The sequence below is a fragment of the Fistularia commersonii genome, chromosome 20, assembly GCF_037954325.1.
Source record: "Fistularia commersonii isolate RoL2024-O1a breed Wild chromosome 20, RoL_Fcom_v1.0, whole genome shotgun sequence".
NCBI lineage: Eukaryota > Metazoa > Chordata > Actinopteri > Syngnathiformes > Fistulariidae > Fistularia > Fistularia commersonii.
In genome coordinates, this window is record NC_141303.1 from 13,034,785 (window position 1) to 13,062,510 (window position 27,726).

The following is a 27,726-nucleotide window of genomic DNA, read 5'->3' on the forward strand; positions in this document are numbered from 1 at the left end:
GAATGGAAAAAAATAACTCGCTAGATAGCACTTCTGATTTACATGACACTGCTCACTTAACTATTAATGCCATACAAATGCTTTAGACTTCATTTTCCTTTGTGTCTTTGACTTATCCTTGTTTGTTTACTCAATATATTTCATAATATGCTACTATGCTGTTAACTCGCTCTGTAATGAGGAAGAGTGTGAAGAAGATTTAAGGTGTTGGGCATCTGCCCCGATCACGTAACACAACCGACTAACCCTTGACCTCCTCTGTAAAGTGAGAAAAGTGAGCAGCTCAGTGACAATGTGGATGGCACTGCACCATAACTAAGCACAACCATGAATACAAACTTTGACCTCTGCTGTGATGCTTGTGTATGTTGAAGCTATCGATTGCATTATTTCACCAACGTCCCTCAGAGGTGTTACATGAGCACATAATACGCTAAGAATCATCTGAGAATATTCTAAATTGCATGTTAAAGTCCAAATCCAGTCTTCTTTTAATAAACCCTCTTCAGACAGTTTGCTGCATGACAACAGTATGCGACCCAGCTCCACCTTCGTTGTCATTCAACCCTCTACAGAGATAATCTGCAACTTGCTGCAGACCATCCAACCTCTATGAATTATTCAGCAACAATTTGCCAATTATCATAATCTCTCAAAAGTATGCTAGACATTACAGCTTGTCTGGGAGTAGACAAGTACATCTTGGTGCTCACAGTGACCTTTTTAAGATGTTTTTTTTTTTTTCCCAAGAGAGCTTATGAATATAATTAAATCAAATAATTAAAACTGCTTCAAAAAATATATATATTTTAGTGGTCAAACACTACTCTGACAACCCTATAGAAATAATATAGAATAACCCTATAGAATAATATTTCCTTCAATCCTCACATTTAGGGCTAACACAAAGTAGTACAAAATAAATTGGATGAACACAACTGTGATATTATGGGATAGTAGGATGATCTATAACTCTTGCTCGGGCAAAATGGTTTTAAGGACACTATCCTAATCTACTGCATCATTGACCCCATTCGTCCCAAACTTATTATAAATTAGCGCTCTAGAACTCTCCTTTAAGTGAATCTATCTCTCTGCTGCCATGAAAGCATGTTAATTAGCACACCAAACTGGTGGCTATAAAAAGCATCCAAAAATCTGATATTTACTCCTGATATTAACAGGCTGCTATCACAGAAAAGGTGGGCTTCTGCTATACAAAGAAGTCTACTCAGCTTTTTTAGGTGACAATTTTCATATCAAATGAAAACCTCTTATTATGCACATTTTAAAAGCTTGTTTTTTGTTGATGGAGAAATTTTACCATTTTATGGAATTGACTGATTTTGACTTGAGCGTACAAACACATCCGAAAAACGTTGGAACAAAGTGAGGTTTAGCACGGTGTAGCATACTTTCTTCTTTCAACAACGGTTGTCCATACGCTTCTGTCAAATGACCAGATGTTTTAGGAGAGGAATGTTTTCCCATTCTTGTCTCATTGCTTGCTTTCCTGTTTTATGATGTATGTCAAATATTTTCCATTGGTGAAAGGTCTGGACCGCAGACATGTTAGTTCAGCACCCTGAACTCACCCTGCTGAGTCATTCTGTTATGATGCAGCGGCTTAGAATTATCTTGCTGAAATATGCAAGGGATTCTCTGAGACATCTGGATGGGATCACATGTTGCTTTCCAACCTCTCTGAACCTTTCAGCAATAACGGTAACTCCCATGCCATAATACAACCCCTGACTATCAGAGATACAGATTTTTGAACTGTGTGCTGATAGCAAACTGGATGGCCTCTCTACTTTTTAGCCCCTAGCCACGGCCTCAAAAGTTTTCAAAAATAATATCTTATTCCTTGGACAGAACAGTTTCCCATATTACCCCAGACCATTTTTGAAAATATACTAATTAGCCATTTTCATGAATAAGTAGAGTCAAAAGTTATGTACTTCTTTTCACACCAAAAGTGTTTAGTCTATTCTCTCTTCTTTCCCACATTTAACAATAATAATTTATCCTTTATTAATCCCCATGGGGAAATTAGTTCTCTGCAATTAACCCATCATGGATGAACCATGAGCAGTAGGCTGCCATCCACCAGCACAGAAATTAGGGGTTCAGTATCTTGCTCAATAACACTATGACACACTAGGAAGAGCCAGGATTGAACCAGGAATGTTTGGTTTCAAATACAATTGCACCGCCTCCTGCACCACGCCACCCTAATTTTCTTCAACTTGCCGATTGAAGCTAATCATGACTTGCCTAGGTTGCTCACAAGAATCACAAGCACATGATTTCACTCCATAAACACTGTCAGCCATGTGGGTGGCACACATCCAACTACTAAACCTGAAAGACTGCAGACATCAGCATGTGTTGTTTCGCTGCCCACATACGCATTAGCTGCAATTGAACTATAAGACTCCTGCCAATTATTTGACAGGCAATACTCATGTCAGTGTTAAGTGATGAATGGAAATGAGAAAACAGATTGGATTCTGTATAAAAAGGGCCTTGTGATTCATTCTTTTTGACTTAAGCATGCATGTGGATGAAATGAGACCATGGTTTGATTATCAGAAGACAATCGTAGAATGTCTTATGGAATGGAACAAAATCCAATACAAAAAGAGCATGTATGTAATTTTTTTACTAACTTTATGAATTAAATTAATAATCCTTCAGGTGTCACAAAAGTGCTCCAGAATACAGGCTCCATTGGACTGCAAAGATGCAGTCAGGATTTTTAAATTTCATGTCTATAGATTAGGACATTAGCACCATTAATAATCAATTATGTTCTCTCATTTAGCCTGGTAAATTTAAAATAAATACAATGAATATCAAAGACCTATACTTATGATCTACAAATGTTATGACTGTTTGTAATCAGAATGCATGGAAAACATCTAATTGTCAGATATATGAATGCCTGCAAATGACAGCAGCATTCCAGTCAGATTGACATAGTGAGGAAGTTGATCAGTATTAAACTGGTCAAATTTTCTGTGCATTAAAGAGGCACATTGAAAGATAAGACTAACAAAACTGGAGTAGTTCATAATAAGATTGGCTCGCCTCTTTAGGTTCAGAAGTGTGATGTATTAGTTTTAGCTGTAGTAAACTAGCAAAAAATTTTGATTTTTATCTTACTAAGCTATTCAAGGAGTCAGCTTGGTCAGATGTGACAAGTTTCAGGAGTTTGTGGTCACTAAGCTGGTGGGACTATTAATTACTGGGGAGGTTTGCTAAAGCACCGATTGCACTGAATCCTGTGCAAGCTCTGGCTTCGCTGAAAGTCACTGGCTGCTTGTAGGGTCTCCCGCTGGCAGTATTCAAAACAAAGTCTGTCACGCTCACCTTAGCCTCAGATGTGGGTTCCAGGTAACACAGACGATTTCCAAGTCCCTCAGCGGCCAGGCAGAACTTGCGATGTGCCTTCTGGATGTTGGCCACAGTCTGAAGAACCACCTCATCATCCTGTCACAGAGAGAGAGGCGTTTAAAAGTGTTCAGCGGTGACCTTTCCGAAATAAACAGGCCAAGACAGGAACAAATCTATATTGGCTGGAGTCCGTAGCTCTTTTTGTGCCATCACTGGCAATGAAGATATGATGCAATTGTTAAAGCCATGTAACCTAGGCAAAGGCTTTCAGAGCAACATTATATGATACATATTAAAAAAGGTAAAATTCTAACTCTGGTTTGTCTAACTCATTATGAGGAACAGTAGGAAGGGATGTCTCCAGTTTATGTATAAACAACCAGAAAAGCAAGGATATCATTCAGACATATTCAACAGTAAGAATATAATTTTCAAGTTATTTGCCTTGCGCTGACACTTCTACACCTGTTGCACAGCTTTTTATAGTTTTGCAAGGAAGGAACCTCTTGATTCATTTGATTCATCCAACATATGAACATCTGTTTCTGACAGCGTGAGGAAGGTGGTCATCTGTTAGCGGGAGACAGCACACATATTGATTTGTTTGCACACTCTACGCCTGTGTTGGGTGTGTGTCGTCAGCTTGCTCATGTCCCACACTAATCCAAGATGATGGTTGCCATGGTTCTGGCTCCTACCTCCTTCACAAAAGTATTAATTCAGTGGATTTAGATACAGGCTGCTCAACTCCCACAGCCTCAACAGCCAGGGAGACAGGCCCTGACAGTATGAAAAAGTTGCTTTGTGTAAATTACACCGTAACAACTTGGTTATTAAAATGAACAAACGAGACAAAAAATTTGTTTTGTCACACTTTGTGGCACATTATGCTCTCATAAGTGGTTTTGAAAGTATACCCTGGAAAAAGGATCCACACAGATAAAAGAACGATTTACTCATTTCACCACAGAGATCATGGCTAAATATTAGCATTCATTTTCCCATGTTTAAAGTTATGAAAATAACTTATTTCATTTGTACTGTCACAATATTGTAAATTGATAAAGGCCAATGAAACATGAGAGTTATTTTTAAATTCCCATTGCATTTTTCCATGGAATATGAAGTATGAATATGGAAGTCCAAATACAACGGGTAGAATTGATTAAGCAGTCTTTTCACCAGATTCACTGTGTCCTCGTGTATTTGTATTTAAAAGATTTGTTTTTCCTAAGTTGTATTTAATGGAACAACCTGATATTTCTTAAGAAAACTATTATAACAGCATGAGAGCTTCGCTTCTCTTATAAAACAAGGGACGCCAAGTAAGACCCTGGTGTAATTTATGAAAGTCATTAAGCTATGGCTCTATTAATGATGTTACAGACATTCAAATAAGCCAACCGGTGCAATATGCTTCCCGATGTACCTCCCTGACACTGGATTAGTGCTAAATTAAATGTAAATATTAACGCCTGTGTTTATTCTATGATGATCTCAAAAACGCTGCTGTAAAAGATTGCTTGTTACCTGAAGCTTAGATTAATCAGCACCTCTTCTGCTACAAAGAAGATATGCATCTAAAAATCAAACAAAAGAAAAAAAAACAGACTTTTAAATGCCGAAATGTCGATTTAAGAATACATGCTCAGGGGAAAATGTCCCTGTGCAAAACACAGCGACATGATGATTTATTCAGCAGATGATTATTGAAGATGCTAATCACACCGTATCAGATTGAGAAGGCACATTAGAAGAACATTATTAGAACCAAATTGTTCGTCATCTGATTTATATGCAAGAGCATGGGTATTGTCTCAGTGCTGGAAGGTAAACAAACATAGTCTCTCTTGGTGGCCTCTAGTGCCAAGATGCCACAAAGATGCCACCTAGATGGCATCTAGGTGGGAGTACAGTTGCCAAAAGCTGCTTATTGTTATCTCAAAAATAAAAAAATGTTGATTTGTGTTCACAGATTTCTGGACAATCATGTTTGAATTAATAAATTATTTGACAAATAAGGGAGAATTCAATAAAGACACTTTTATCTGAGCAAAAATATCAAAGCGGATGAAAAACAGAAAATAGCTTTCGTCTGCAGGTTCACAAGCTGGACACCCTCAACTGTGCTAATTACTTTATTTTCTCTTGAACAAAAATCCCGCCCCATAAATACAGTATAGGCCACGGCTATGATAAAGGTCAGGGCATTCAGTAGACAATCAATAGAAATGGCCAGTCACATCAGTATGTGTTTTAGGAGTTGGGAGGGCAGCACAGTTTATTCAGTCTGGGTCAAAAATGTTTGTCATCCACAACACTGAACACACAGGCTTCATTGTGTGCAGTGGTGGATACCATTCTTGCTAAATATTGGACACAATTCAGTAAAACTTAGCCTTGTTGGGAATCAGAATTTGCCTTTGAATGACAACATTTGTGTTGTGTTGTTCTCTGTGTTATCCATGAGTGACACAATAATATTATTCCTTATGACAGATTTTTAATTATGATCACATGAATGATGCAGTTCCTCCCATTACGCAATGATGTGGTTGGCTGATTATATTAATGAATTATTTGTATTCATACACTAGATTATTTCTATAATGCCCATTCATAAAGTACTTTCAAAATTTATGAGGAATCAGTATGTGGCCGCATCTAGATCTTAAACCAACAACAACCACAGAAAACCTACATCTCCTTCATTGTACAGTCCAACTGAGGATAGCATTCTGAGAACACACTGTTATTCACTGGTAGCATGAATTAACCAAAAGCATTCCAATGGTTTATTCCAATGGATATCATCAGATGTTAAGTATAAGAAGGAATGATCTAATTTAACTTTGTTGGAGGGATCATGTCAAAGACTTCAGTCAAATAAAAGATAGATCTACAGCCTATGCTCCCCATACATTGTTTTCCCAACTTAATTATGACGTGCTATAGAGTAAACATCAGGGTGGACGACTGTAGTAGCAAGAATCTGAGACACCATCAATAGCACATTACCTGATGTTTCACGTATGATATTCTGACAGTAGAAAGGTTTTGCTTCTATATAAATTTTGTATCTCCCTTGTTTAAATCTCCCCAGTGAGAATTCCATATAAATTGACAAAAACCAAGAAATTACAATTTACCCTTTTTTAATCACTGTGGGGAAATCCGTTCTCTGCAATCAACCCATCATGGATGAACCACGAGCAGGAGTTAGGGGTTCGATGTCTTGCTCAACAACATTTTGACACACTGGGAGGAGCCAGGAATCAAACCAGAAATGTTTGGTTCCAAAGACGATTGCACTTCCTCCTACACCACGCCGCCCCCTGGAATTTAGCAAGAAATTACCTAAAAACGTATTGAGATCAGAGGACTGCACCCATGGGTGCAATGGGTGGTAGATAATGCTATGTCGGTACATAAACATGAATCAGAATTTTTGTATATGAGAGTTTCATATCAAATGCCCTTTCCCCTGTATTTAATGAAAGTTTAATCGAGACAGAAAAAGCACCCTCGATAAAATAGTCATGTACACTTACAGCAAGGCCACTTTCTTAAGACACTTTCAGTCTCGCTCTGCACACTTGACCCCTAGCCAGAGAATCTGGTGAATCTGAGGCAAAGTGATACTCCCAGCAGCAGTGTGACCATCTGCTAGACAGTTAAAGAGCAGCGTCAGTGCTATGTATAGGGCCAGGCCCTGCAGGAGGAGGTAAGTGAGGGTTGGGTGGCTTCTTTAACCAGCTTCGAAGCGAAGACGAGGAACATGACCCTGCTCTCTAGCAGCTCAACCCCACTGGTGATCATTACAACCCTAAATATCCCTCAAGAATGTGTAGATCAAGCAAACAAAAGAATTAGTAGATCGCTTTATTTTCCTCGGACCACGTGCGCACCTGCCCGTGTTTTTGGTCTTCGGCGGATCGTCTTCACGTACAGCTGTCACATTTTTCATGGCTCTGTTTTCTTCAGAAGGAAACCAGGCTCTAGATGCCAAAACAGACAGCAACAGGTGTGTACTTGCGTGAGTGTGTCTGTGTGTCTGTGTGTCTGTGTATGTGTTTATTTGTGTGTGCCCGTTTGTGTGTGCGCAGCCTGATGCATCCACCAGCTGAAATCTGAGAAGTCCCGATGCTCTGGTGTGCAAAATAAACTCCAACAACTCACCCGCCACTGCCACCAATGTGAACTTGAGAAAAGGTGAATCTGTTCAATCCCTCAGCATGGCTATTTTGACCCACATGCTTTGCACATGCTCAGTTGGGCTCAACAACCAGACTGGTGAATAAGGCATGTTGATGGGAGGTAAATTTAATCAAATTCCAGCACATCTGCCTCCTTGTTCACACTGTCTGTATATGTGTCGCTGAACTGCTCTGATTCCTCAGGAGTCATGTTTCCCATAAATGTCAAGCAGGGTGCTAAGTACAGGTTGAGCTACAAGTTTTAAATGAAGCTTAGCTAACAGCATGGCGAGCTAATAAGACACACGACAGATGAGTGAGAACCAAAGCCCGGTTATGTGATGATGTTGGTACTAATCGGAGTGCTTTTCAGGATTTGAGGCTGTAAAAGTGTCACAGGATAAAAGAAGTAATGTAATTTCATTTTACAGCCCCTGCATGTGACATGATACTTTCAATGACTGAATAGAGTGCTGCAAACTCTTGGATAAGATAAGATAAGATAAGATAAGATAAGATAAGATAAGATAAGATAAGATAAGATAAGATAAGATAAGATACGATAAGATAAGATATGATAAGATAAACTTTATTGACCCCCATAGGGGAAATTCTTTTGTCACAGCAGCAAAATAATTATGTCTCAACAAATATGAATATAAATATAAATAGACAGACAATTAGAATGCATAAAACTTGAAGGCATGTATAAAACCTTCTGCCATTTGTACACTACACGAAAAGAAGTTCACTTTTGAAATAACTCTGACTTATAGAGGGTGAGGTAACATTAATGATAATGGTTAAAATTCATTACATGCTAAACTCTGAGGGAATTTTCTTAGAAATGCATCCAGTTAAATATATTAAAAAAATGACAATGAAGAAAGTGTACTGACACCATTGTCTGACAACACACACTGCTATGATATTCACACGCCACTTGATGAGTTGGAAGACGGAATTAATTCATTCACACAGACCATTATTTATCGGCAGGTCCTCATATAGACTGACATTATTTTTCACAATCTTCCAACCTTTACAAAGTATAACCGAAGGAAAAAGGTAAAATATAATAAGGGAAAAAATCTCAGAGGAAGATCTATGAATATATTTCCGAGGAGAACATTCATAAGCCAAAAAAACATCTTTGTGGTTAAATAGGATTCCATGAGCAGAGCCAAAGCAAGGCAATATGGTAATATGCCATGTCCCCGCGTGTCACCAGCCAGATGCACACAAATCAGATCCTTTATCTCCTACAGATATAAAAAAAATCAAAATGCTACACCCGAAATGGCCATCATTTTAAGGTCAGTACATTATGACTGAAAATCTTTGTCATCTGTATTCAAGAGTTGAACCAAAATAGAATTCCATCATTTTGTAACAAATGTCAAATGCGTTAGTTTTGAATATGACAATGAAAATACACAATGTAAGGAAATGGTCAGTTCATAGATCTAATGAGGATGTACTAAAATTGGACAGTATTGGACCATGATTGTTTAAAAGTGTAACAGGGTATTGATACATAATTAAAATTTGAGGATGTATTTTCAGTCAAACATAACAGCAATGCTGTTTTGCAGTGATACATCCAAGTAAAGTCTGAAGAGGTTAAGATCTGATCTGCACGATGAAAATGAAATACCACCCAACCTGGTAACCAATATCAAGCGGTAACTTGTAACAAAGCCAGACTTCAGCTAGCCTGAAACAACATACACCGCCTTATAACACTCATCTTTTGTGATACTTAGTTATATGTTTTGATCAATTGCTAGGCACTTAGTAAAATGATTCCTTGCAAAGTTGTCAGGCAATTTTTCACTTAAGCCTCCAGTTACGGGGGAACCAAATAAATGCCCCGTCTCACTAATTGCGATGACTTTTTCTTGACAGTGATTTGCAGGTATAACGAGCAACAGCAATGACAAGTGTTGGGAAGCACCAGACCAGCACCAAATAGTCTAATACTATTAAAACCTCTAGAATGTATAGACGTGTCTGTGGGCCAGTATGCATTGCAAAATACTTATGAAGTCCAGTCACCACTTTGCTACAGATCTCATTTCTGTTCCTGTACCCATTTCTGTTAGTCCATCCATGGCTTTGCCCAGGAAATGCAGTCATTTAAGTAAGCCTGTGGCAGGAGCAGCACAGGCCAGCTCCTCTGGGGTGGAGTCTTTGGTTGTGTGTATGGGTGTTAATTAAGGCTCTTTCTATCTGAATCATGATGAAGCAGTTAAAGTTTTCTCAATCTTTGCTGCCAGCCCATTAGTTTAGTTTGATGTGCCAGCAAAAAATGCATAATAGGATCACAGTTCTTCAGGCAGTCAGCTGACCTTATGTGTGTAGGGGGGGTGCATGCATTTCTGCATTTCTTCATTGGGTCGCAATGCACAAATATCACATATATTGATGTTCTTATTCTTATTCTTATTCTTATTCTTATTCTTATTCTTATTTTTATTTTTATTCTTATTCTTATTCTTATTCTTATTCTTATTCTTATTCATATTCTTATTCTTATTCTTACTCCTATTATTGGCCTTCTTATATTTATAAATCACTCAAAGAGAAAAATGAAAAAAATTACAGTCAAGCAACCCTTAGACTGCGGAACACTACAACAGATGACAAGCAGCAAAGTTTGAATAAATGTCCTAAAACACATTTCGTATTATTTCAGAGCAGCTACGAATAATAGAAGCCCCCACACATCCAAAGCCAAGGTAGCCACTATCCACTTTGGCAGCAGATAGGTGAGGGCTGGAGCGGGACTTGCATAATCCTAATCTGACCCCCTAATCCTGTCTGATGATACATAAAGGACATGGGGTGCAGATGTATCAGAGTGTGATGGGTCAGACAGATGGACAAACACAGGTAGAGCAGCAGAGACGCTGTCCTCCGCCCAACAAATGACTTGAATTATCACGCCAAGCTCAACATCTCTGACCTGAGTATTTGCTGCTTTACCGTTGATCTGTAACTGCTATGTACATCACATTTTAAACAGACTTAAAATGATTTTATGTATTACATTACAAAACCCCTTTGGGCACAGTTCTGTAGAAATCAGCGCTTTTTCAAAATAATACAGCCATGAGTCAGTAGGAAAACTAGACACAAGATAAATTCAAGGAGCATTTAAGTGTATCATAATGCATCAGTAGCTATCTATAAAGCTAACCCCTTGCTAAACCACTGGGAATGGATTTTAGAAACAATAGGCTTCAACCTGTCATCTAGTGGCTGTGGCTGCCACGGATGGATGCACATAGCAAATACCGAAGGCTGTTTTTAGGATGTCTGTGAAATGAACAAAATGACAAGTAGAGTCATGGTGTTCTAACAGCCCAGGTTTCTGTCTCTTCAGGAAATACTCTGGATTTAGCCATTAATGAAAGCAAAGATTTTGTCTTATGATGATAGCAACGCAGGAGTGGAAGTGAGTGACAGTTTGACAGCCCGACAAGCTCAGACAAAGTTTTCTGTTTTTTTTCCGCCTTGCTACTATGACTGAGGTGCAAATCTACAAAGTTGTCACAATACAGCAATGTCATTATACAGCATGTCATTTTTGAAAAAATTAAATTATTAAATTCAGCCTCTGTCAGGACATAACAGCACAAAGCAGTAGCAGTGGAGCTGTCTTCTGGAATGCACAGTTGCCTTCCCTCCATTAACATCTTCAATGTTATTATTTCAGAGTCTGAGAAAACTGTTATTCCCTTAGTAAGAGCTTGGAATAATAATTTCTGAATTTGCATCATTTCTAATGATAATTTTTTGCGACATGCAACAATCGAGCCATATATGAGCTTGGCTTTGGACCTTGACAAATACACATAATTCTGTCTAGCTCCTGGAAAATGACAGAAATATTAAGGTTCCCCTAAAAAAAAAAAATCCCAAAACCTAAATAATAATGTTGTTATCCAGAGTAATGATTGCTTCTTTCACCTTCCTTAATCCACTTATCCCTGGGGTGGCCTACCTTTATGACTCCCTTGCCACCTGCAGCATTCAGACCCTTGGCATCATTAAGATATTGATATAGCACATAATTTGTCCGATAGCCTCAATCATACTGTACTGCCTACAGTAGTATGGTAAGTAGATGAGGTCAATAAACATCCATCATTCTTGGCAAAAAATGAGTTCTGATGATTGACTTTGTGACACAGAACAACACTTAGTCACCACTAGACAGTGAAACACATTATTCCAATGTCTTGCAACATACTGCTCTGGTTTTGCACTGACCCAAGCAAAGTGCACATGGAGCAAAGCACGTTGCTCAGCAAACCCGCAGGCAAAGTTCAGTCATTATAGAGATGGATACCTAACCTGGCAGGAAGACTTATCTGCTGAAATAGAGACTCTTTTAACTGGACAGATCAGTCAGGCTGCCGTCTAGCTCAGTCCCATTTCTGCCAGGCTCACGAAGTGAGAGGCGATCATCGATTATTCCGAGTTATCACAGGTGAAGTTTGAATAACAAATAGGGGGAATGCTCAGCAGTGATGAATAGTGGTGGCCAATTAGGGGAATAAATATCAACACTGACATTTGCAAAGCTAAATTAATCTTGCTCATGTTTATGCCTTTTGCCTCCATCCTGTTCAACTCACCTTCATCAAGCAAATCACACTGGGACGTATTGGGAAGCGTCTAGAGCTGTGATGACATTCAGTCACATTTGCTTGTCTGCTGTTTGTGTGTCCAAGAAATGTGGCTTTTTTTATTTGATTCTTATGATAATTTTGCCCTAGCTTTACATGCAACATGATTTACTCATGATTATCTGAATGCTGCGTCCGTAGTCCTTGATGTAGTATGTGACAAGTGATGCATGGGTTGATGGGTTTTAAATGACAATGACAATGACAATAAATAACAAAATTTGGTAAGCAGGTAAGGGACATTGGAGCCAGTGATTAAAAGTTTACTGGACTTAATACAACACCACAACAATACAACAATTAAAATAATAAGAATCAATTGATTCGCAACCCTCCAGATTCATGCTTCTACAATAAATAAGCCTGGCCTTAAATGAGACAAAACCATCGATTTTGAACTGAAATTTAAAAAAAAAATGGAATTTGCTGATTCGTGGACAAAGTTGTGATCCTTGCCATGTTCTCAAGACAAGTTCTCGAGGTTTCTTCTTTATAATTACAGTATCACATCTTTATCTGATTTGATACGTTTCATAATCCATAATCCATAATCAAAACCGCCATTCTAGCGTAAACATGAACTTTCAAGTAGAAATCCAGGGGGCTCAACCTGCAAGCAAAATGCCAATAGTGATCATCAATTAATCAATTGCATGGTTGATGTGCACTGATCCCAGTCCACACACGCCTTATTAACAAATGAAAAGCATTAAATCGTGTTAAGCGAGGTCCTGCAACCGACAAGGTTGTGTAAATGACAGGAATAGCAGCCGTTTCACTGTCCTTTAGTACGGCTGACCGGAGAGAGACGAGGCTGCCAGAGAACACCCAGTTGCTGTGCTGTGCTGTCACTACCCGCTCAGTCAATACAGAGGAAATCCTTCCTATTCAATTTAGATCAAGCTGGGAGGTTATGGCGGGGTTCACCTGAGGTACAGGGACAAGCTACTTTTCCCTTTCTAGCTCTCACGGTAGAAGAAGCAAACTCTGCACAGGCGTCAACAAGGTTAGTACAGCCAATGCTGCACAGCAGACTGATGATCCTGTGAAAGTATGCATTCTAAGACCTCCCAGCTGCCACTCATCTAGATTGCATTAGCACAGACAAAGGAGTACGATGAGGATATCAGGGTCCTATTCAGCATCTAAACACAGTTACTTAATAGGTACGACTTCATTAGAAAAAGCCTTTTTAATTGTTTTAAATGGAATTGACTTTTACATCATTTGTTAATGGCCATAGGATGAAATTCAACTTAAGCCGATTCTTATGTGAACATTGCACGGTGAGCACACACACGCACGCACGCACGCAAACACACACACACGCACACACACACGCACGCACACACACACACACACTCAAAAGCCATTGGACACCATTTGGCGCTCAGTGAGTAGTCTGAGGTTAGGTTCCTTGCTCAAGGCATTGGATATAGATGTTGTTCCTTGACCCCCCACCCCACCCATTCATAACTGGCCCAGTGGACCCTGGGATTGATTTGACAACCTCACACTGGACTACTTCTCAAATTGTTAGGCACCCAGTGAAATGTGCTAAAATTTCCTTCAAAGAATCTGCACTTTTCTTCAGAAAAAAAAAATATTTTGAACTTAAACAGAATGACAAAATCTATGAGAAAATGTTCATGTGTGGAAAATACTTGAGAAAATATCAACTTCCGACATGCCCCCTACCCGATCTCATATATATTCCTCATAAACATGAAAACTCGCCAATGCTTGATTGATTTTTTTACATTTATTCATTTGGTCTTTTAGCACAAAAACTCATATAGTTTGAAATTATTGCGATCAGAAGAATAAAATGCAGTAAATCAAAGATTAACCTAATGTCAAAGTACATGAAAATCAAATGTTTTGGTAATATAAATATGTGTATCGGTGATAATAAATGCAATAGAACGATAGAAATTATTCAAATCTTGACATAAAACCTATTTTTTTCCTTTGGGTAATATAATTAAAATGCTGAAAACAGAATTCTAATAATGTTCTAGTGTGCCATGATTATTAGTAAGAATCACATTTATCTACTGTCCTTTTGCTTAACCTTTAACATACAGCATATTGCTGTGTAATCTAAATCTAAAATCTGATTTCTCAGGGCTACTTTATTCCGATGAAAACAGAGTTTGAGTGTTACAGGTTCTTTGCTGCCCCGGCTAAAGCAGAGACTGTGATGTGTTTAAGTGCCAGGGGGGCAGAGCCGTATGTGCTGTGGAGGCATCATCTTTAAAAAGGCTAAATTTAAACCCCCGGAGACTTTGCTTCGGTATGCAGAAAGCCACCAGTACAACATAAACTCCAAATAAGCCCAGGGAAGCTAGTGGCAGTTCCCAAGCTACGATCACCAGGTTCTCCAATCACCTGGGCAACCCTCTTTTGAGCCTTGAATAAACACGGCCTTAAATCCTACCTCAAAACAAAATGATATAACCCCAGTTGGTTGCACCGACTATTTGCAATCTGCACTATCTGATGCCAAAGATATACACCCTTCAAAATCCAAACAGATTATGGTGCATGAATAGGAGTCACACCAAGGAATTTCCTTTACATCTTCGACCCCATTACTGGCTGGTATAAGCTAAAGGTGTCAAAGCTAATGTTAGCTTGCTAACAGTAACAGCATGCTGATACCATAATCACCTTATTTTATTATAGAGACAAAGGCAAAATGTTGCAAGAAGGGTTAGAATGATGAATTTGACCATATTTATTGCTTATCTAATGGCTATTAAATGCAGTTACAACAATTTAACCTAAAATTACTTGAGTTGGATAGTTCGAATTCGTGTCTGATAGATACTGAGACGCATGTGCAACTGCAATTGGTCATCTCCTAGAAGATATACTTGTCCTCTCAATGGATTAAGTACTCCAAATACAAAATCTTTTACGGCAGCAGTCAATTTAAATGTCCTTTCAGTGAAAACGCAGTTCTAATTAGTAGAATAATTTCTTGTCCCCTGTAATTGATATGTCACAGGATGCATTGTTCCAATGACCCTGTCAGATGGCTGCTGTGCAAAGTACCAGTCAACATGCAGAGGCATGAACGGATAAAGCATGTGATACATTCTTCTCTTGAGACTATTACATGTCTCCTTTTCACATTACATTTACATTACATTACAGTCATTTGGCAGACGCTTTTATCCAAAGCGACTAACAAAAAGTGCAATTGTGGGCCTAAACCCAGGAGGGCTTGTGAAGAGGCCAATTTAGGGATCCCCAGTCACCAAGATGTTATTGTCCTGTTTGATCAATATTTGTGCCAGCTATGTTAAAACAATGATAAAATCTTTCAGCCTATCTTACCTAGAATAAAATGTTAAAAAAAAATACTTTTCCCTTGTAGGTTGCTATTGTTGTTTACATCATTATGCTGTCTGGGTAGTGACATCATGAAGTTGAGCTGGGCTCGGCCCCATTCATTTTACAATACGGTGCAAAAATGTCATTTGTAACACTCTTTTTGTTTAAAACCGAGGAAGACATGAGGGAGGAGGATAACGCTGAAGTCAGACGGCAAAATGAACTTCAACATGAAGACGAACAAAAAGACAAGAGTCGGCGAAAGTAGCTGATGTGCATGCAGCAACTGTGTTGCTATGCTAACAGACAGGGAGCGCCTGTTGTCAGGAGCTCCAGCGTCTCCTGTCTGTGGCAAATCTTCGAGCAGACTTCACTCGTTTCCTGTGGAGCTTTTGTATACTTGTGAAAGAAAACTGTAGTCACACCATTTGGCTTTTGAGTCCATTTAAAAACTGCCGGCACCTGTGAGCTCTTTCAGCTGCTTAGCTCAACTAAGTGCGTCAAAGGTATCCGGAAAGAAGCGGCGAGAACACAGCCGTGTAATTCAGTAGTGTAAGTCCACAAGTAAATTTCAACGTCTTGCTTTCTCTTTTTGTCCTTTGGAAAGCTGTGTAGACTTAAATCAGTCCCTTTGTTTCCCTTGTACTGGAAATTGCACCCAAAAGCACCACAATGTGGCATTATACCGTATATACTGTAGCGTATCAGGCGTAAGTTAACACCAGCTAAAGCTATTAAAGTTAATGCAAGCAACCTTTGTACATTATCAACCCAGGATGTATTGCGCTAGTAAAACAATGGCTGCGCCAGTGAATAAAAATATGTTATCGATTTTAATTTTTGAAGAAATAATAATTCCTTGTACTTTTTTTAACAACATTCCAGAATGAGACAAACATTAAAGCATATTTTTGCCAATTATTCCTCCCAGACGGGATTACTTTTAACGTGTAATCAATTTATTCATGTATTTCAGCACAAATCATAAGGTGTCTGGTGGAAATCGCATTTGATTCCAGTTCCAAAGTAAACATGCCAAACATCACCCTTACTTTGCTCATTCTTATTCATTTTTCCTCTGAAACAGAAGGTCTCGCCACTACCATTGTCGCCCCCATTACGCATCAAGGACAGAATGAGACTGTGTTCATGCTGAAACACCACCTGAGAGTTGCATAGAGCAGGTTGGAGTCCATATAAGAGGGTTCTGACTGTGTTGGTAAACATATCCCTGCCATGCCAACCTATATTTTCACCTAATTCACATTTTAACTTGTCAACATACAAAAAAAAAAAAAATTATGATGTGAAATAAACATTTTTGTAGCAAATAAGCTTCACTTTCTTTAAGGACAATTAAAGCAAATTGTTAATCATTTTACAGGTGTAAATCTGTAATACAATAACAGTGTGTCAGTTGTTTGACTGTTAAAATGTAACACCACTGCAGCTATTCTAGTGACAATGAAAACAACTTTGATCCCCCTTCTATAAAAGCCACAGAGGCTGTAAGCAGGCTTATTCCAATTTGTTTAACAGACATAACGGGGGACTAGTTCAATTAGCACTCTTATTTTAGCGTTTCCTGCAGGCCCTGTTTCTCTCACCGTCGGGGTTTGATAACAAGGTCTCAGGGGAAGCACCCTTCTCAAATCGCTGTTGTCATCAGATAACCGAAATGCCACTGTGACAGTTGAATTTTGAGAGCCGTGGGTCAGCATATCACTAGCATCACAAATAGTAAGAGCTGTTAAGCAGACCCACACCAACACCACCACCGCCGCCATCTCCGCCCGTCACCAGCAACCAGTCAAGACTTCAAGAGATGGCATAAAAATTCACATAATGTATGTATGTTACATCTTAAGTGTGTATTACATAACAAGACGTAACTTAACTTATGCTTGACTGTGTTTCTGGTAGTACGACTATGTACATTTGAGAAAGACAGCTGTTCGCCATTGATGGACAACAATTGTGTTTAAAAAAACGAAAAGCAACTTTGCCATAATGATATAGCAAAGGACACGCTGTTCTTTAATGATAATTAGCCTCATGACGGACTATGACAACGTGTTTAGAATGAAAACCCAACAGATTCCCTCACAATTTTAAAGCAAACCATGTAAAATGACAGCGTTCTCCTTAAATAAATTCTTCCTTTCAAAATCATTGAAAATGAGCATTGATATATAAATCCCCTTAAGAAAATAAGATGCAAAAGTAAAATCAAAATCAAAATCTGCACAAAAAGTTACTATACTTTGAGGAAATGCACCTTCAGATCAGCAAGAAATTACATAAGTATGACCTGGAAACATTTCAAATGAAAAAAAAATATTCAGTATCGACATTTTGAATATCAACAGTCGGTTTGATGAAAAAATTGCTGTTTTGAAGTCGAAAGAGAAAATGTTATGATATATATTAATATCCAAAATGTGGCTCCTGAAAATCTTAGCATCTTCCATTGTTCAGTAACTATTGTTTCTACAATATTGTGTCTACTATACTTTTTTCATATCCAAAACCTCAGCTTTATGTCTTCCTGTGATGTTTCACAGGGCATTGTAATGTAATTTAAGGGGTGAGTAATTCAACCCGCGGCAATAAATCTGACATGTTGATGCATCTTTCAGCAAAGTTGGACTCGTAGGAGTGGAGTTGAGCTGAAACTGAGATGAATGACCAGCGGCTGCCTGAATAAAATATATTTCTAAAACAATTATTTTGGCTTGACAAGTGATTGACGCTGTGGAGGCTCAAACCAGCAGTGTGATAGGACATCACGAACCTAAATTAAAATTAAAATCATACAAATATTCTCATGGTGTCAATCTAGAGTAGCTGGAAATTATCCCATACAATAACTAATAATCTCAAAATGACCCTGCATTTTACCTTTGTGTGCAGTAATATTTGGAAAAAAAAAATCAATTTCAATACTTTTTTTTTTGTTTGAAGAGGAAACACTTCTTGGCTGTAAAAGTCCTAATCCATGCAAGTGCATGTCGCCTGATCTCCCTGCTCTTAAACAACAGTCGGGTCACAAAGCTTCCCAGGGCCAGAGAATACGTGCGCGGTCAAACTCCCAGATATTCTCCCAGCACGCCAACATAGGAGCTGTCATATCATTTACAAGCAGAAATGCTGTGCATACCCACATGGACGCAATCTGCGTCAAACCACGAAAATAGTCACCGCACCGAGAACTTATCGAAAGTACCCACCCACCCCAGACGAGAGAGAAGATGCCCCCCTTGAAAAAAACAAAACAAATAAAACAAAATTACATTGATGTTGAGATTGATGGTTGAATGCTTGGGAGGGGGGAGTGCGCCCCCTTCCACCTCCCACCACATCCTCCACATCCTTCCCCTCCTTTTGCACCTGCAAACCGGAGACTTATTGAGATTCTACGCGGCGGATCCAGCCGACAGGTGCGCCGAGCCACCTGCGGCAACTTCCACATCGAATCGCGCAGGAGCACACGGAGTCCCCCGGAAAAAATAAAAAGAATAACTTCCGCGATCCAAACTCGGATAAATTAATTTAGGGAAAAAAAAATAATAATAATAAGGAAAGGGGAGGAGGATACAGAAAAAGGCTAGTCGGGAGGATTTTTTTTTTTTTTCCTGTTACTTACAGTTCTCAGGAACTGGATCTCGTCCTCCCCTTCTCCGCCCTCGGCCATGGCTGCGAGGGAGCCTTCTCGGACTGGAAGCCGCCGCCGACTGCCGCCAGGAACGCGACGCGCCGCTCCTCGAGCCGATATTAGCAGAGCTCATCCACAGCCATATAGGGATACCCCCGGTGCACACACACACGCACACGCATCCCACGCACGGAGAACACACTCCCATCCCCTCCCCCCTCCCTCCTCTTCTATGCGCCTCAGCAGCAGCAGCAGCAGCAGCAGTGCGGACCGGCGGGCGGGCAGACGGAGACAGGAGATCGCAGAGACGCGCGTCCGGTGCCGCAGCCGCTCTAGACGGAGGTGACGCTCCCCTGGATGAAATGTACCATTCTTTATCTCTTTGACTGTTTTTTTTTTTTTTCTGAACTAGAGGCGACGCGGGAGTGAGGGGGAAGTTGTTCAGTGCGTCTGTGTTTGCGCCTGATCCCCCCTCTCTGCCCAACCAGTGTGTCCAGACACACATTTAACTGTCTCTCATCTTGGGAGGATAAGCAACTTTTCTACCTCCCAATTTTGCATTCAAGTTCAGACCGTAATCTGGGTTCTGGAGTAAAAAAAAATCTTTGGATATTTATATGTATACATTTTTTATATTCATCATTATTATTTTTAGAATTGTTGCTGTTTTGGTTTACGCACCGTACGGGTGCTTGCTGCTTTATTATCCTGCAAACTTGCTTATTCACCTGCCCCTTCCTCATGCCCCCCCATACACACACACACACACACACGCCACTGTCTCATTTCACTTGGTTTAGATCACATCTGCCCTTTTTTAAATTCATCATAATCTCTTATATATTATATTTATATTTTATGTTATATTTTGGCGAGCTGGGGCTTAACAAAGTAACAATGGGAGTCAATGACAACTTGCACTCTGCATTATGCTCTTTAAGAGATGGATTTAATTCTACAGTCAACGAACAATGAAAACCCGGGGGGGGGTGTCTTAGAAATAAGGTGCACCTCCCATTACGACAACAAACGGTGCAGGTTAGTGTCACACATCAACCACATCATTGTACAGCTATTCAACAATGGAGTTCTCTCATGCAAAACCACGAGAAGCTCCCAACAATCATCATCATTCGCAAAGGATTGTGGGGTTCCACTTGTCAATCTTTCCTGCAATATATTAAAAACTGGTGTTCCAGCTCGAAAACTATATATTTTTTTTTTATTCAGGGGGAATCGGTGTTTATTTTACTCCAGTCGAAAGCTGTCATGGAAAGAAGAAGTCAGACGTCAGCTTTTGTCCTGCCCCCCACGAATAGTGGTGTCTGCTACTGGCGTATTGCTGACATCTAATGGACATTTAGTAAAATGCCCAGTTCACATTGCAGGCTGGGATGGTACTGATGACTTAAGTAAGACCTTTTCTCAATTTATAATTATTTATTGTAGCAATTCCGGGATAAAATCAAGTCGTTTTGACCTTCTCGTTTGGTTCATGATTAAATAGTCAAGAAACCACCATTTAAATTTGATTAAGCCTCCACTCATCTGTTGTGAATCAACATCATCCCTTTATTTATTTCTTTGTAACCCAGGCCGGTCGTTACAGTTCCCTTGCACGCAGGCCGGACAGCCCTGCAGTCGCAGTGCACCTGCGTGTTTGTGTGTGTGTGTGTGTGTGTGTGTGAATCCTTCTTTTACAAAACACGACACCTGTGCGCCCGCCCCGCCGTTGTTTTCAGTGTCATCGACAGCTGTTGGATTTCTTTAGACTTGCTCAATCCGACCGAGACAGCTGGACGCGGGGTCAGATTAGCCGGGGGGCTCAGTGGGGAGCTCAGCGGGACGCACGCTGGCCTAGATTGTCACTGTTGGTCAGCTAATTGCTGGAAAGCAGATGTGATTTACATTTTAGCCCTGTGCGATACACCTATCTCGCTTAACACTTGGTGGTACCACGACTATTCATCATGCCCCTTCTATTCCAATCTAGGGGCGACTCCTGCATGTTTGCAGTACAGGGTACTCAACTGCGAACTCCAGGAAGGTACAAGAGTATTGATTTTCTGTGGCATTTAGTTCGATCAAAGCATTTTGTCAAGTGGCTTTGCTCCCATTTTCCTCTCAGGCACAAAGTGAAGCCTGCGGGATTAGGATGATACGGGCAAATCCTAATTGAGCCTACCGTCTGTTTGTCTTTACACTCCCCACTGCACCTGACGGTCTTCAGGGGATTAGAGGTGGTGGCTTCGACACGGGGAACCGGTGGGAGTCATCCAAATGCCATCCGGCTGCCGTAGAGGTGGGCAGCAGGTCGCACCGTGTGGTGTTCCTGCTCGTGCAAACCAGGGGTGAAGTTCTGCTGCATGGAGGTAAGCACCTGACTGCAAAAGAGCATTTCTTGCTGCGGGGAGCTGGAGATGCGTGGACACGCCGCAGAGATTGTAATAGAAGTGTACTAACGATGTAATGGTAAATCATCCATCTCGGGATTATGCCTTGTGTTAATCTCATACCACGTTCCTTGTTCCTTGCTCCTGCTGTTCAATGTTTGTTGTCGAGAAATGATTCTGCTATTTTGAAAATGGTCGTATAACTATGCTTTCACTGAGGAATGCACGTATAGTACATATCTCAATATTCATAAGAATGTTTTTATTAATATAAATACATAATTTGAATGTATAGCACACACAACTGACTGAATACCAAGGATAATTAAATTCAACCGGTGTATGTGTGCATGTATGTACGTATACATATGTATATAGAGAGGTTTTTATTTTCTTGCTGATTTTTCAGTCGGCCGCAATGATTGCTATTGATCTGCTGAATTACAAGTGTACAGAATTCACCCAAATATATTCCCCTGATTTTTGTTTTGCTAAAATAAAAAAAGAGAAATAAAAGTAAATAAGGTTTTTACATCATGATGATCCATATCTGGATGTAAGCAATGCACGATTTCAATTTGAACATAAAATGATCTATATATAAGGCATTATTACATGTATAAGGATACATTTCTCGGACCAAAGTGAAACAAATATACTTTTGGAGCCCAACCCATGAATACGAAGCTGATAAAATGTCAGATTAATGTTCTGTTCTGCATTTCTGTTTCAACATGAACCAGTGACATTTCAAGGTCCTAAACATAAATCTGTTTCTTTTTTCAAAGGATCTGTCACTCCTTTTACTGGTTGAAGTCGAACATCACCATGAAGGGAACTCACACAACTCTGAGCCTCTACATCCCCATCAGTGAGAGGAGCGCTGTGAGTCCAACCCTCTCTCTGTTCAGGGGCCCTGCATCCCCCTTGAATGCCCCCCTCGGACTCCAACCGGGACAAACTTCAAACAGCGAGGGGGAGTATCCAGCTGAGACAGTGAAGCGGGGTCAAGCGGATCACTTAGCTCTTAGAGAACCATCCAGAACCTCAGATGATTCATCTGAGATCCTTTGGCTGGAGCTGTTGCTGCTGTACTCAGAGTGCCAGGCTTTTATGAGCATGGGAAACCAACAGGGCCTGAGGAGCAAACCGTGTGTTAATCGCAACGCCGAGAGCAGGCATTCGATGACGAGATCCCCCACGATCCGCGTTCCTCGGAGGAGAAAGAGAAGAGATTGCGTTGGAAGGCAGCCCCCTAACCCGAGGGTGACACCTGGGACTCGGTGGGTGCTCTCTAGGACGAGAAGGCTGCCAAATCTCCAAATAACACGCAGTCCTACGTCTGGGGAGACGGAGCGGTCGGACTCAGAGAAAGAGAGGCCTCGCATCCGCACTCCTGCAGCCCAGAGAAAGAACGTTATGGGGAGAGAGGGTGAGAGGAGAAGTTCTTCAAGGTTGAATAACAAGAACAATGGTCTGCTGGACTTAAAACCAGCATGGAGAAAGAAACTACCAACCCCCAATTTCAGCAAAAAAGGGATTATTACTAACAAAGAGGAGTTGCCCGACTCAGACAGTGACCTCTCTGAATATGACAACGAGCCGCACACTCCGATGTGCTTAGAGACGAATAGAACTGAAGACAGAACGAAAAACGCTCCAAAATCTCAGGACACCCAGGCAGCGAGCCAAAAACATGGCGAAAATAAAGCAGGGGGTGTTGAGGAAACATCCCTCAGGACGGAATCTGATAAGACAGAGACGGGGGCAGCAGGCGGACAGCTAATGGAAAAGAATGAGGAGCTGGAAGGGACGGTACGCCGGGTGAGTTTCACAAGCTCGGGTCCAATCGACGGAAGCTGTGATGAGGGAGAGGATGATGAATGTTTGGGCAACAAGGCTTCCTCAGATGGCTGGCGACCAACTTTCAGAAATGATCTCCGCGCTGACACACATCCAGACGCGCGGGACGATGGGTGTGAAGACAGCAAGCCCCCCCTGGTTGAAGAGCTTCGTGCTCTGAGCGAAGCTCTGAGCCAAAGTCTTCTCCAAGCTTTGACGATGGAAGGAGACGGAATATTCTTGAAGTCACCTAAAGCACAGACTGGGCTTGATACGGAGTCCAAAAAGTATCTCTCAGATTCAACGCCTCTCGGCGTGTCAGTACTTCCAGACCAAAGTTTAACACTGATCAACAGTTCGTCAACACCATCTCTGTCAGCGGGGACAAAACTGGTAGACATACCCTCAGCATCTCTGTCAGCCATCCCAGAAGTTTCTCCGAGAACCTCATTCAGCTTTGCAGATGGATCCCCCGTCCTCTCACCTCTCCTCACATGCAACAATCAGGAAGAAGACATCCAGGATTTCAGTGTATCCTGGCAAAGATCACTGGAGGACGGGTTGTTCCCGTGGGAGGCTGGGAATGCCTTCCTGTTCCCTGCCGGGACAGACAGCGATCAGAGTGGGACAAAGTTGGATCAGGGGAATCTGACATCCAGAGAGCAAACAGAGACAAACACCGGTCCAGATGATCTGCTTTGTTCAGGTAACTATTCTTATCAATATGTGTCAGAACATAAAATGACTTATATTTACATAATTGTGTTGATCAAATTGAAATTCCATATAATCCAAGGACATCAAAATGGGTGGACATCATTTGAATGCTTGAAACATTCAATTTTCCAACACACTCCCCATATCACTGATGTCAGAAAGGTGTTAGACTAGAGGCCAGGTAGAGCTTTACTTTAAGTGGAAATAAAATAAGATCAGGCAAGTGTCACAATCATTGGAGTAAAATAACTTTTTTACCAGATGCAAACCAACAAAACGTCCTAATTGAAATTGTGGACATTAAAACTTTGAGTTTTGAAAGACATCGGATTTTTTTATAGCACAGCTGAAAGCAAAAACGATAACATTGCCCTTCTAAGAATTACAAGGCTTGTATTTTGGGAACCTTACAGTTTTATTGTTTTTTTTTTTGTTTATTTTCTGGAAATCTTGACCCCCGAACCTCCTTATAACATCAAAGAAAGTTTAAACTAATTTAAGTTTAGCTTTATGTTACCATGTCTGTTCAAAGTTTAACAAGGGTGCTAAATCAAACAATATGGCCAAAAGTCCCACATCTCTAATTCAAGCTTTCTTTGGTAACAGTTTCCTGGGTGTCTCATTGAAAGATCTGTGTGATTCGCTGCAAAATCTGCAGTCAGGAAAAATGAATTTTGTTTGGAAAGCATGAAAAAGCATTCATCCATTCTCGACAACACTGCAGGATCCTATCTCAGCTGTCACTGGGCAAGAAGTGGGCTTTACCTAGACCACTCGCCAGCCTGTCACAGGCCCACATGTAAATACCTACAATGATTCTCTCTCTTATTCACACATTTGGGCAAATTTAGGGTCTCCGATTAACCTAACGTAGGGGGGTGAAACTGGTCACGGGGAGAAGTCATAGGCAAACTCAACTCAACTCACAGGTTATAATCATAGGACTCTTCCATCGTTGGATGCATCAACAATGACAAGAAAGAGAAGAACTGAGGTCTGATCGCGAGTTTTGTTGAGTGGAGCAGCCAGAACCACCTCCTACTCACATTTCCAAGACCAAGGAGGTGGTTTTGGGCTTCAGGCAGAGTCGGAGGAGACGTTTACCAATCACCATCCAGGATGAGGAGGTGGAGATAGTGGACTCTTACAAGTAAACCTTGGGGTCCACATTTACAATAAAATGGACTGGACACACAATATAGAGGCACTCTACACAAAGGGTCAGAGCAGGATGTTCTTTTAGAGGAGACTGAGGTTGTTGTCTGAACGGCTCACAACTCTGACCGGCCGGAGGTGCATCTGTGCATCTACCACAACCTCACTACCGCACACATTCACCCGTGTCATGCCCTAACTCTGTTGACTATTTTCATCCTTGTTGGTCTAAGTCCATTTTTCACACCCTGTTTATTTTTATCATTGCCATTGTCACTCTGTTTATATTCTTATCCTTGTTATTGTTGTTTTGGTTGACAACTATCTTTTTTTTTTTCATTGTTGTTGTTCAGTCTGCTATCTATTTATTTGTTGATGTCTCTTGCTATCTTTTAATTGTCTTCTAATTGTCTCTTTATTTATATTTATGTTTATATTTATATCTATTGATACTATAACTGTTACACTGCTGTGACAAAATCATTTCCCCTATGTAGATCAATATAGTATATCTTATCTTATCTTATAATTAAGTCATATATTTCAAATAGAATTTAAGATACATTTATCACATATTTATGTCTAAAGAAGCCTCACTAATATTTTAATGTGGCCTTCAAATCTCGATTTACTGTATCCTTCCCAGGGATATGGCTTTACCACTGCTCCTGATGCGGTTCACCAACACTAAATGACTTTCAGCAAGGTTCAAAAGTGTGTACAGCCTCAGCTTTTGGCAGTTGCTCAGTTCAGCAATGGATAGAGGACAAGGTGGAGCACACTGACTCCTGACTGTCAGGTCCACATATTGATAAACATACTGTGATTTAAACATTCTGACCTCAACCCAGAGGTGTCTGGCTTCACCTCCTTTTGCAGTCTCCTCCAGGTCGATGAGCATAGCCAGCCCTGCTCTGGGCTGAGGAGGGAGAGCAGACGGAAGTGTAGCAGGCTGTAAATAATAGCACCTCACTGGTTTGACGCGGCGCAACGTGTGTGTGTGTATGTGTGTATGCTCTCAAGTGTGAACTGCAAGATGAGCACCTGATGTGGATGCTCTTGTCAAACTGGATCACCGATGACCTCAAACTGAGACCGAGTTTGCCAGTAATGAATGAAAAAACATGCAAGTCAGCTCACATGACTCAGTGGGACACAAAGAAAATAGTAACATTTGTAAGAGAAGTTAACCCCCCGACCCCCCCAAAAAAAAAGAAACGAAACGAATGTATGTATGTTTGTATGTATATGGTTTTGAGATGGCTATTTGGTAGTGGTGACTTTTGAATAATGACTGGTTATTGAATTGCAATTTTTGTCAGTGACTTTGGATAAAAGTGTCTGCTAAATGACTGTAATGTAAGGTAATGTAATGTAATTTTATTCCCCCTTATCTTTTCCCCCTATTCTCTACATTCAGTGGAAACATTCTGCTAGATGGCCCAATGGTATTTTAACTGCAAATACAATAGGAGAAAGTACTACGTTGTTAATGCTGAGCCGCCTACTTCCTGAACAGGATTACGGACATGAAAATGATACATTAATCTGGATGTACATTAATACAGGACAACACAACATGTGGTCGACATGCTAAATTCAGCTAATCAATACAATTTTATTTCGCCAATTTATTTCCTATTAATTGGACCGATTCTAATATACATTTATACACACATTCCTTTCGGCTGCTCCCTTCAGAGGGCGCCACAGCAAATCAACCTCCTCCAACTACCCATATTATCTGTATCCTTTTCTCTCACACCACCTAACTTCATGTCCTCTTTCACTCCGTCCATAAATCTTCTCGTTGGTCATCCTCTTGGCCTCCTGCCTAGAAGTTCCAACCCCAGCATCCTTGTAACAATATATTCACTATGCCTCCTCTATGCAAGACCAAACTATCTCAGTCTGGCTTTTCTGACCTCGTCTCCAAAACATCTAACATGTGCTGTCCCTCTGGTGGACTCATTCCCGATCCTATCCATCCTCATCACTCCCAGAGAGAACCTCCACGTCTTCATCTTTGCTTCCTCCAGCTCTGCTTCCTGCTTTTTGCTTTTTTCTTAATGCGACTGTCTCTGAATCATACAGCATTGCTGTCTCATACACCTTTCCTAGCATTCTGGCTGATAATCTTTTATCACACACATTACCCCTGACACTTTTCTCCACCCCGTCCAACTTGCTTGAATGCATTTCCTCATATTAATACCGTCAAGACACCATAAATTATGAACAAGATAAACATTTGGGGTGTTGCATTTCTCTTAACCGCAAATACGGCAAAAATACTTTCTGCCCTCCTTAGACTTTATGGGCCAATGTGT

General features: G+C 40.5%; 2 protein-coding genes across 6 annotated transcripts in view; one reads left to right on the plus strand and one right to left on the minus strand.

The window, feature by feature from the left end:
• ryr3 (ryanodine receptor 3) overlaps positions 1 to 19,382 on the minus strand; it is a 110,805-nt gene extending 91,423 nt beyond the window's left edge. For 4 of the 5 annotated variants that reach the window (XM_086167503.1, XM_086167501.1, XM_086167502.1 and 1 more), the window contains exons 1-2: positions 19,281 to 19,382; positions 3,376 to 3,495 (exon numbers count right to left, since the gene is read on the minus strand). In XM_086167503.1, coding sequence (XP_086023629.1) covers positions 3,376 to 3,495; positions 19,281 to 19,328 — 168 coding nt within the window. In that variant the 5' untranslated portion in view covers positions 19,329 to 19,382. The remainder of the gene's footprint in view (positions 1 to 3,375; positions 3,496 to 19,280) is intronic. The other variant, XM_086167504.1, reaches the window with a different exon arrangement.
• A 2,080-nt stretch (positions 19,383 to 21,462) lies between these two features.
• LOC147222991 (formin-like) overlaps positions 21,463 to 27,726 on the plus strand; it is a 34,951-nt gene continuing 28,687 nt past the window's right edge. Inside the window, exons 1-2 of the mRNA XM_086166785.1 lie at positions 21,463 to 21,661; positions 22,471 to 24,230. Of these exons, the coding sequence (XP_086022911.1) occupies positions 22,511 to 24,230 (1,720 nt within the window). The 5' untranslated portion in view covers positions 21,463 to 21,661; positions 22,471 to 22,510. The remainder of the gene's footprint in view (positions 21,662 to 22,470; positions 24,231 to 27,726) is intronic.